Source organism: Lutjanus erythropterus, chromosome 2 (assembly GCF_056507025.1).
Source record: "Lutjanus erythropterus isolate fLutEry1 chromosome 2, fLutEry1.hap2, whole genome shotgun sequence".
NCBI lineage: Eukaryota > Metazoa > Chordata > Actinopteri > Lutjaniformes > Lutjanidae > Lutjanus > Lutjanus erythropterus.
The window spans coordinates 18,061,586-18,073,621 of NC_139318.1; the positions used below are offsets into that span (position 1 = coordinate 18,061,586).

The window sequence follows — 12,036 nt, forward strand, 5'->3', positions numbered from 1 at the left end:
CTCCTATCTGATCACTGGACAGCAAAGTTATGGCAATGTGATTATAGCGTGGCGAGATCCAGCTCTGGGGTACAGATTTGTATCAGATTTAATGATGACTACTGAACTGTAACAGACACACACATAAAACATATGGCCTCACAACCACGCATACAGCCCTGTTCATACATTGATCCAGTGTTTCTGATATGAACGGAGCATCTAAACCCTTCCCAGTGTTTGTTTGTTTGTTTGTGGGTCCAGTGTGTATTTGTGTTTGTGCTCACTGCTGATGTTGAACCACTAATCTAATCTGGAGGTTTAATCAGTTCCAGAGTAGATTTGTGTAATTCTGGGGATTACAGGCCTGCTCGTGTGTGGTAACCCCAGGTATTACTGCCTCATCCCCTCCATGCTGTGTATGTCTGATGGAGTGATTGTGGGGCCTGAGGCAGAACCCTAAAACTGAGCTCTGTTCTGCTTCAGACAGCAACAGAGGCTCAAGACTTGACTTCAGCAATACTTTGACTGTACATTTGTTAAGATATTTCTGGGCCAAATAACTTTGTGGAATTTATGAGATGACAGGAGACGTTCCTTATGCTAACCCAAGAGCATCTACTGTAGGTAATACACTGACTATCAATAAGTATTTTATACAAAGCCCACTTCAACTAATCTGAACTATTCCTTCAAAATGTAATCAAATATAATAATTTATTTTATTTTTGCATCCCTAGCAGTCAATGAATCATCTTAGATCTTTTTTGGCTTTGGTAAGGAAACAAAAAGGAATAGATTTTGTAAAGATTGCCAGAGTGTGCAGGCTGGCATCCAGATTTTAACTTTTAACTTTAACTACCCTGTTGACTGCCTCACAACACAACCTTTAATGGATTGTCGGTTGTACCCTGGCAGCCTTACCCTCCTCTGAGAGCTGGTTGTCTTTGGTCTCCTGCTCCATCTGCTGGCACCAGCCTTCCATGCGTCCCGTCTCAGCCTGCAACAGCTTGAGGAACCAGTGGCCGTCTCGCCTACACAGTGTCCCCCCTCCTACGCTCTGGGGAATACTGCTGTTGCTCCCATTGCCACTCTCCAGCCAGGGGTCTGGAGGTGGTAGAGATGAGGGGTCCAGCGCTGGGTCCAAACTTTCTGAGAAGGAGGAAGAGCTACTTCTTGTGGTGGAGCGGTTGAGGATCTGCCTGGGTGGTGGGGGTGAAGAGACTTCGCCAGTGGTGTCTCCGTTGTCTAAAGAGTCCTGTCCAGGAGGGGAGCTCATGGACTGGCTAGCACTATTGACCATGACCTTCTTTTCTGAGTGTTTGACATTATTGATATGGGTGATGACAGGGACGTCCTGTGTTTCTGAGTCTGTTTCTTGTTTTGAGGCCATGCTACTGGAGCGACTGAGTCTGAAACAAACAGGGTGAGATTCACTGTTACAGATGAGCCTTTTCATAGCACTAAAATTAGTTTTTGTCTAATTTTGCTTCCATTGTCTACTGTTATAAAAGGCAGCAACTAATGATTATTTTCATTATTGATTAATCTGTTGATCATTTTCTCGATTAATTGATTAGTCGTTTGGTTCATAAAATGGTGAAAAATGTTGATCTGTGTTTCCCCAAAACCAAGGGGATGTCCTCAAAAGTCTTGTTTTGACCACAACCTGGAGATATTCAGTCTATTGTCATAGAGAACTGAAGGAACCAGAAAATATTCACATTTGAGAGGTTCGAGTCAGATAATTTTTTATTAAAAAAAGGACTCAAAACAGTTAACTGATTATAAAAATGCTTGGTGATTAATTTGATAGTTTCAGGGATGTTAATGATGAACCATTAATTGATTAATCATTAAGAATTTAACCTATGTATTAATTGATAAACAGTAGTCTAGAAATAGCACTAATTGAGTCTCATTTAACAGTGTTTCGTCTAGCAGAGCCATTTGTTGAGTAAAGAAACTGAAACTTACAATAATAAAAAATTAGAAAAAAAACAAAAGAAAAAAGAAAAAAACATGCATTTCTTAATGATTAATCTATTGTTAGTGTATTCAATTGTCAGTTAAGAAAATACACAAACTTTGCAACCCTACAACTAATCAATTAATCAACTAACTGCTGCAGTTCCAGTGTAACAGTGGATAAAGAAAACATTAAATTATTCAAGAATGATGTCTCCATTACTGGAACATAGTTTCGTCACAGAGTCTCTTCTGCTGGTCAATACAGATATAAATAAACAGGATCGATCAGAGACTTGCTTTAATAATAGAACACTTCTTGTTTTCATATGGCAAATGGAAGAACAGGCTGAACATAAATGTTGTCTGACATCATTTTCATTTCCTGTTATCACACAGGAAATGCTTAGAAGGGCCAATTCAGTCAGATAATGAAATATTATGAGTGCTTGATTGAAGAATCTTAACCAATATCAGAGGGTGGACAAAAACAGCATGAGACTGGAACAACACAGGGTAAACCACATTTTGGCATTTGTTGATCCAAAACAAACACAGCTGAGGGATTGTCACAAAGAAGCACAAATGAGTACAACATGAATAAATATGTAGGTAGGACAGTGGACAAATAAGTAGAGGGACTCTTGTTCAGCTGGCTATGTTGACAAAATATCAGCCAGGACTCAGAACAGCTGCTACATACAAAACACCAAATGCGGCATGCAAAAGTAAGAAAATATAGAGGAGGAAACATGAGGCGTCCCAGAACTTCCTGGCATTCAAAACATCACGAGTACAGAATGCAAACTACACTGCAATAACCTAGAAGTGGGTCTGAAATGTACAATAAGCAGGGACAAGTTTAAATAGTAAATGCTCATGCTAGGAATGACTTCCACACCACCAATACCACACACAGAGATACTTTTCAGACTGACATTCACACAGCCTTCACATTTACATAGCTCCTGTTAAGGGAAAGAATAGTCAGAGCAGTATGTTGCTAGAATATAAATTCCTCACGTTGTTACAAGGACAGGAAGAGGACTTACTGCCACCCGTCCTCCACCTGTACTCCGATTGACTGAAATTTGGCCAGCGGCGGGGTCTCCTCTCGTGGAACTTCCTGAATACAGTCAACCTTGGAACACATAAACAATTAAATGATAAAGTTACAATTACAAACATTAACTCAGAAACAAAAATCCCAGCATGAATGATTACATAGACCCCTAATCAATTTTAATTTTCCCAAAGATGAATCATTGGAAGAAAAGCAGAAAAATACAGAAAAAATCTGTACAATTCTGCGCTTGGTTTGTCACAATTAATGGTTACCCTGACTGAGGCAGGGTATGGAAAATGGAGAACAGGTCTGCTATTTCAGCACATACAGAAGAGAAAGTTATGGTGGAGAGGGAACACAACTATGCCTTCTATATTACAGTATACAGCCAGCTCTAATGATAGAGGGCTCTTCACCCTACTGAGACCTTTAGCTTACGAGCACATTTTTGGGTTTGAGGTGACATACTCAGACGTAGCCATGCACCACAGAGGATTACTGTTAAAAATTATATTTTTCCTGGATTCAAGCTCAACAGGCAGATCAAGCTACACTTCAGAAAACACCGTGACTAGGGCTCTATCTTGAGTGTGTTAACATTAAAGGGATAGTTCAGATTATTTGATGTGGGGTTGTATGAGGTAATTATTGATGGTGAGTGGACAGTAGTCAGCATGCCCTCAGTTAGGAGAAGCAGAGAGTGCCACTGGCAGGGAAGCTAAGTCATGAACTACTGTGGACAGGGTCAGCAACAAAAGGTATTTTAGTGTTAGTCAAAAGAAAAAAAAGAGTCGATGACTGTTAAAGTATTGGTCTATCAACTAGCCCTGGCTAGCCATTGAGCTAAAGCGGCTGAAGTACTCAAGTACCATACTCAAAAGTACAGCTAAAATAGACTCATAATCGACCTCTCTTCTCCCCACAGCAGCACTACCTCTAGCTTCAACAACTCTGTCCTCAGTCCGATTTTTCTACATTCTACACAACCATCCCTCATCAACCCCATTCGCCTAGCCAACCATGGCTCCTGGTCGGCTGACTTTACCAGCGCCTTCAAGTAGCCACATCTCCTTGTATAGTTCTAGAGTCTACCTCCTAGATAGTAGGTAGTTCTAGACTACCTCCTCACCTATTCACAGAACCAAGTGTCAGTGTGTCACCTCTATTTTTAGCCATATGATTCCTTCCTCAAGATCAGTCCATTCTCTCCTATTTACCGACCCCATTGACCGCTGTCTGTTTCTCCATGACCACATCATCGGACTTCTGTAAAACAGAGCCACCACTCCACTGGAACGGAACAGTATTTCCTTTTCCACAACCACCACATACCCCTTCAAAAAGACATCAACTCTATGCCAACACATCACCCTCAACCAGCTTCAGCAGTTCCAGTGCAAAAGATGGCCTCCAGAACTGTCCTCGTTCTCTTTCCTCTGCCCTCTACAAACCATACCCAGTTATCACTGCTGCTGTTTTTTGGGGGCAGGAGCAGTCCAAAGAGTCACACTCATTCATTCAGCCACTGTCACTGCTTTAAATCCAGACTCCGTCCTCAGCCAACTCCGATCCCTCCATTCCTGCCTCAATCTTCAACTGAACCCTCAGTTTTTCCACCCAATTTCTGCCTCGTGAGATGCCATCTTCAAGAGCCCAACTCCTCAAACCCTCTCCATACGCTATACTGGACAGCATCACTTCTAATCCTTTCATACCTTGCTTGGCTCTGAGTTTCCTTCTATCGACATCATATCCGTAACAGCTTCATTACTTACACTCACTCAGTTCTCAAATCCAAACATCAACCATCAAATCTATCTTGATGGTACCAATTTCTCTATCAAACTAATCACTGGAGCTCTGGCCCTTTACGTTACCATTCGCACATCCACATGTCAAAGGCATATAAAAGAAAGTAACCCAGCTCACATGAAACACCTCTGACATCAAATCTCCTCATCTGTCACATTCAAACCCCTCCATATGAGATACCTAATTTTCTCCACTAACTCTCATCCTTGGCTGCCAATTTTCTCAAGCTTACCATACCAATATGTGTGAAAACCGCAACATTGTTCAAAGAACCCATTGTCACAGTCCAGCTGACCTTTTAGGGGACAAAGCACCAAAGCTCATCAAGACATGCCTCCACCCTGAGTCTCACCCCTCAGGTTCTTAGCCCTGCAGCTCAATGACAAACCAACCCTCTCATTCCTCATCTTGACCCTTCATCCCTCATTCCTCAAACCCCTCATCCTTCACCACGACCCCCTCATTCCTCACCTCATCCCTCAAACCCTTCATCCTGATCCCTACATCCTTCTCCTTGGTCCCTACATCCCTCTCTTTGACCCCTACCATCCCTCTGCACATGGCCCTCTTCCTGTCTCCAGCAAATCTTGTCACCATCCAATAAACTAGCCTTTATTCCGAAAATATGGTGTGGTCCTTGTTATGAATAGAGTTTGGTAAAGAGAAAATTTGTGGGAAAGCAAAGCAGATAAAATATTCAAATATTCTAAATAAATATTGTTTTCACTTAAAGATGATATTAATTTTTTTTAAGTGGTTAAAACGTTTTGTTGCTGACCCTGTCCACAAATGCCCCTCACTGCTTCTTCTAACTAAGGGACGCTGATTAGCATAGGTAATAGACTGTCTACTGATAAGTACCTCATACAACTTCACCTAAAATAATATGTGGTAACGACACTAATTCAACTGTACCTGGCCTGTTTAGCACAACAGTCCCATTGCCTACCTGTATGCCAATGGAGGACAGTTTCCGTCTGGGTACTGGTGCCACTAGGGGCTCCTCTGCCACTAGATTCCCTTTATTTGATCCTGATTTCAGGGATTCATTCTGGATGACTGCATCACTTGTCTCAGTGGAAGCATTGGAGGTGGTGGGGGCAAGTGGCTCTCTCGGAGTGGCAATGGGAGTGGGGATGATGTGTGGAGGGCGGGGTATGCCCCGGGCCAAGCTGTTGGCACGGGTGCTGTCAAGGCTGTCAGAGGAATTACTGTGAGCGTGGCTTGACTGGCTGTTGACCTCTGACCTCCGGTCCTGCTGGTCCAGGTAGTTGTCCTGGGCTGACTCTGTGCTGCTCTGTACTGTCACAGAGATATAGGGCTTGGAGGTTGTGCGGGGTGGCACTGGCGGAGGAGCAGCCTTCTTACAGGTGGTTATGCATGTAGAAACTGAAAAAGAAAAGAGGAGGGGATAACAGGGAAAAGACATGAGAAAAAAAGAACAAAAAAAAAAACAGATTACAAATGGTACAGCAAAAGATGTTCTAGCAAATGTTTGAGCCCTAATCACGTGAACTCACTAATAGAACCAACATATGCATGCCATTTTCATGGCAGCCATATTGATATGAAATAGTAGGGTAAACACAGGTGTTGCCAATGATACTAATTCCAACTATTAATTTACTGTTCCATTTAGTTTTGCAGAGCCTTTCCAGTGAGCCAACATGCACAATAGTAGCAACCTGTTAATAGCCATGTTTCCATTGCAGAAACTTTCCCCAGGGATTAGGAACCTTTGAAGGAACTCTGCATGTCCACCGCAGGAACCAGGGTCTAAATTAAGATTCAGCAAAATTATTTTACCCCCCAAAAAGTCCCTGGTTGGAGGGTAGTACTTTCCAAAAGTACACGAACACTTGAGCTGCAGATGCAGCGCTGAATATTTCTTTTTATTTATTTTATTTCAGCAACCATTGTTCAAAATCTGCAGCCACAAACCAGTTTGGTTTTGTGAACTGTGCTTCAGCACATCGGCATAGAGTTACAGAGGAAAGCATATGATAGATGGGCCAATGATGAAGTCTGGTCCATACTGAGCATTTATGCTAAGGACAAAGTTGAAACTGGAAATTGTGCTTGTTGTTGTATGGTTGCATGCAAAAACGTGCCACTTTTTCATATGTCAGCAGACTAATTTGCCTCATCTTTGTGGGTCTTTAGACTGTGATGTAAGCACAGATAACAACAGGCTGAAGGAAACTTCAATAAACTTCAAAAAACTTTAGCTCCCTTAAACATAGTTCCTGGGACTAAAGGTTCAGTACTATGGATGGAAGGGTGACTTTTGACTGAAACAAATGTAAACTTAATTTTGTATTACTGGCAACACCTGTGTTTACCCTACTATTTCATGTCAAACTGGCTTGGGATGCACCGATCGACTGACCAGAGACCGGAGCCAGTTTTCAGTGTGACCCACCCTAACAGGTGACTGGCCGGTCAGCATCACATATCCAATTCTGTGCCCGTCATATTCGCACAAATACTCTGCATGATGGTCACGTCATGTGCGCAGCAGACAAACTGACCATAACATCACATCCACAACAGCGCTGATCACAGACACATGTTTGCATGAAGTCAGTGTTAGTGATAGATTCCATGAACAGGATAAAGAAAAGACAGACAGCCTACAAAGAGACGCAACAGCTGAGCACCTGATGGTGTCGCCGAACAGCGGTAAACTTTCAATCTCCTCAGGCTAATGTTGGCCAGCAGCAGACTGCTGTTCACACACTGACAGTTAAAATCTCACCTCCTGTTCTTGCTGAGGAATAAACAACCTGTGTTGACGTGTCTCCTCAAACATTTTCTCATCCTGACTTGTTTAACTTTTCCTTCTGTTTTTTTTAATGCAAAGCTTTACTATAGCAAAATTGTTGCACCGCATCTGTCTCCAGTTTGTTTACATTTGCTTCCACATGAGATCACATGAAATTGCGTCCCACAAGATCTCACAAGAACATGCTCCCTCTTGTACACAATCTTAATATTATAATATTATATTACGGCTGTAATCTGGAAGACTTCTGGAGAAAATGTAAAACAATATTTCATAAATATTCAGTGTTTTATTATGCCCATCCAATTTCTTTTTACAAGAAAAGTTGCAAAAATGTTTGTGAATGCTATCAACGATAGGTCTTCGAAAGACTGAAAATTGGAATCTGCAGGTCAGACCCTTAAAAAAAAATGGAAATCAGAATCTGCATTACAAAGGTCCATTACAAAAAATACTGTAGTACTGAAAACAGCCTGAAGCATCGTCCTACTGATTTATCAGCATCATTTTCAGAATTGACTTAGAAGTTACAACAGCATGTCCAGATCTGGACGCTTCATACTGTACATGAATACACAGGGACATTGTTGCATTAAAGTTGGAACACCATCAGAATCAGGGAAGCATCTCTCAAAGCAGAAAATCAAATCAGACGAACATACTGTTCCATAGAGGTGACTGAATGAAATCACATGCACATCACACTTCAAAGCCTCTATCGTGAGTCAGGTGATGAACTCACTAAAGCAATTTGGTGACCATCTGACTTTTAGGGGCAATGTGGTTGTAAAGTTCAGGTGTTGGAAGAAGTAATTTATCTGCACCACTCCCTGATGCCAGACCAAATACACCCTCGGGCTATAAAGGATATAATAGAGAGGTACATTAACCATAGAGGTAGAGGAGAGAAAGAAATCACTCAGACAAATCTCTCTAGTAAGAGGAGCATTATAATGTATGACATGAACTTGCATAGTTAACTTTTTTAAAAGCGCTAAACCTCATTAATACTGGACTCCTTTACACTGCTTAGTTTCATGGTCACATGGAAGCATATACAGGGTTAAAAATCTAAAGCTGGGCGTCTTACAGAGGGAACTTTTATGTGGGCTTAAGTGAAATCCACACAGCGTGAGTCCAGGAGCACGCAACATAAAAAGCAGATTTTATTGTACAAAAAAAGATTCAGTCAAACATCTCCCTTCACTGCTCTGTCCTCTGCCTGTATAACATTATTATGTCCGACTACATTATTTAGCAGCACAGTAGAGCCACTCATTCACTTATCTTATCTACCAAACAAATCCACTGCCTAGTCAATGGTTACTTCCCTTACAGTCTGAACTGTATCAGTGAGAGCAGAATAAATGGCCTGTCTGTGAGCAAGAATTCACACAGTGACGTAAAGAGGGTATCATCTGTAATAGGCTACAAATTGTCCAAAGTAGCAAGAAATTGCAACTGTGTGTAGTTGAGACCAGACATTGTATTCATTCATCTGGATGGTTACAAAATGCAAGTAAGAGGAAAGAGAATTCTCACGTGGATAGATTATAGAAAGATTCAAAAGCTCTACTGTCGCCTATAGGAAAATTCAAAGAGTATCTGATGCCTTCTATCAAGAGACCACAGAAATCCTCTCAGTCTACATACTGCACATAGCAATGGCAGTGTGTGATGACGGACTACTATAATCTATAATCTAAACAGGGAATTTTCTTATAACATTATGAACCCTGTGGTGACTATATGATCCCTTAAACAGATGCTTTATTTGACACCGCACTGGAAAAAACAGTGGAAACTGATGGAACCTGCACAAGATCACAGAGGAGAGAGGATGGACAGAGAGGGGAGAAAACTGTATTTTGAGGCTGAGCAAAGAGAAATAATGTTTGTTAGTAAAAGTATAAGATAGTACAAAATGCAAAGTGTATTAACAGTAGTGTTTTATATTTAAAAAACTGTAATTAAAACAATCATTTAATTTGTGGATACACAGTAGGCATTAGACATTTTTGTAATGCCTTTTTAGTCTAATATTATCATCAATTACCCTTCCACAAGATGAAACTGAGGCAGAAAGAATTTCTAGAGAGTGCTGTCAGTGCAGTACCACCAGATGATAGATGTTCACTGAATCAAATGATTTTCCAATAAAATTACATGGTGGGTGCCTTAGGCCTGGTTCAGACACATTTCCCATTTCAAAATTTCTTACATTTCCAGACACAAATTTCCAGTCTTCTCAGACTTTTTCAGACCAAATTTAACATCTAGCTTTCTTTTTCCATTTCAAATCCTTAGCCAACCAGGCTGTATATTTGGGATTGTCAAGCTAGCCTTTAGAAAGCTTGCAGTTACCCATTGTTGCATCCTACGCAGCACGTTGGGCGACATGCAATAAACACCTCTGCACAAAGAAGAAGTAAGCTAATCGGTGCTGTCTAGGGCTGAACAATTTTGAAGAAATATGCATTTGCAATTCTTTTGACTGATATTGCAATTGTGATATGATTTGCGATATTAGAGGAAAGTATCATTTTTACATCATTACTCTCATTTTCATTGAAAAACACATTAAAGCAATTATGATGTGTTATTTTTTTTCTGTACTAAACAAAAATGTTTTCTAAAGTCTAGAGAATGATGTGTTGGTCAGGGGACCTCTGCAGCACCACAATATTTAATCTAAAATGGTATTTTGACACACATTTCGCCTTTAAAAAATATTGCACATCCTGTAATTTGAAAATTGCAGTAGAGCATACTGCGATTTTGATAAGCCATAGTTCTGTCTACACTTGTATTATTTTCTCTTAGGATATTGAATCGTGTCCATAGAAATGACCATTAATATGGCCGTAAAGGTATGGTTTCCTTATGCAGAAAAGATTAGGGATGTCCCGATACAACTTTTTCACTTCCGATACGATACCGATATTGCAGCCTTGAGTATTGGGCGATACTTATTTTGTAGTGTGGAATGTTAGAAAAGGCTTGATCAAGTGATGTTACTCAAACAGAGAACAATAGTCAGCAACCAGAGTCACCTATGGATAGAAATGCTGGAGCAGAAAATGGACTGCTTATCGGAGCTCTTATATCGGAGATTTTAGATGCAGTCCGATAAAATCTGATACTTGTTTTTTGGCTAATATTGAACCGATATCCGATATCAATATCGGATCGGGACACCCCTAGAAAAGATAGTACATTTACTTTTGTGATAACTTAATAACTGCATAACTCATAAACAGAGCTTTACACAATGATATGGAGCAGTCAGTCAGTGGGGAAAAAGGAGCCTGTTGGAGAAAAATTTGGGGGTTAAAAACCCAAATTTGGTGGTCTCTGGCACACTCTAATGCCACTCTTCCATCATATACACTGGCCTTAATTACTGCATATTTTATTGAGTTTGGCTACCTGATTGTGAACATGCAGTGAATTAGGGTAAAGGAGAATAAGGCTTCTTGTGCAGTTTAGCTAGAGCAGGGAAAACTTTTGATACCAATACCAATAACAACTACAACTACAACTTCACCACACCACAGACTGCATAGGTTGTAGCTACATGTGGTCATGGACAAATCACTGCATTGCATTAAATGGTAGAAACCTACATCAAGCAAAACCATGTTGATTAAGTCTTTTCTAGATCTGGGTACAAAAAGGATTGGTCGGACATATCGTTTGCCTGGAGAAGTTTCGATACTACTTGATACTGGGTTGTTTCAACTGATATCTTAAAAGTATTGAGTACCGATATCCAGCACTAGTTTTAGCCCACACAGTCTGTAAATAGCTATAGCTTACATATTTAAAGCCACGACTATGACTGTTCCTGACTAATCATAACTTTTTTAATTAAGAATCATTAAAACATGATGTGGGGCATTTGTACATAAATGACACACTGTATGTGTTTGGACAAATTTAAAATCTAGCTTGTTTTCAATCTTCTTTTATTGCCTCTTATCAGTAAGCCCAAACCTTTCTGTTAATTTGAAGTATTTGCATATGAGCAAAACTACCATAAATACTGAGATTGCAATAAATAGTCACAATTTCCTGTGATTACATGAGAGAAATTTTAATCAGCATCTGATGACCCTATGAGGCACAGTATGAAGCAAACACTGTTCAGGCCTTGTGTTGCTTCGCTGAACACTGTGGTCAGAAAACTCAACAGGTCATCAAGGAATTTGACAAAGCCTTGCAGCAAACATGTGAGCTGCTGAGAAAAAACTCAAACAAAAGGGTCATTGTTCATTGTAATCCACGTCTTAGCTTCATCTCCAATATGTCTGTAACCTCATCTACCACCAAACTCATATGATCTCACATATATTTGTTTCAGATTAACCTCTTGAACTGTGAGTTGTCATCAAACTGCTGTCAGTCTACTATTCCAGAGAATTGT

At 40.5% G+C, this 12,036-nt stretch overlaps 1 protein-coding gene across 5 annotated transcripts in view; it reads right to left on the reverse strand.

Moving 5' to 3' along the window:
- The window catches only part of dlgap4b (discs, large (Drosophila) homolog-associated protein 4b), a 172,896-nt gene that overhangs the window by 8,803 nt on the left and 152,057 nt on the right, over positions 1–12,036 (reverse strand). For all 5 annotated transcript variants that reach the window (XM_084730415.1, XM_084730393.1, XM_084730400.1 and 2 more), the window contains 3 exons: positions 5,775–6,214; positions 3,000–3,088; positions 904–1,391 (listed from right to left, as the gene is read on the reverse strand). In XM_084730415.1, coding sequence (XP_084586541.1) covers positions 904–1,391; positions 3,000–3,088; positions 5,775–6,214 — 1,017 coding nt within the window. The remainder of the gene's footprint in view (positions 1–903; positions 1,392–2,999; positions 3,089–5,774; positions 6,215–12,036) is intronic.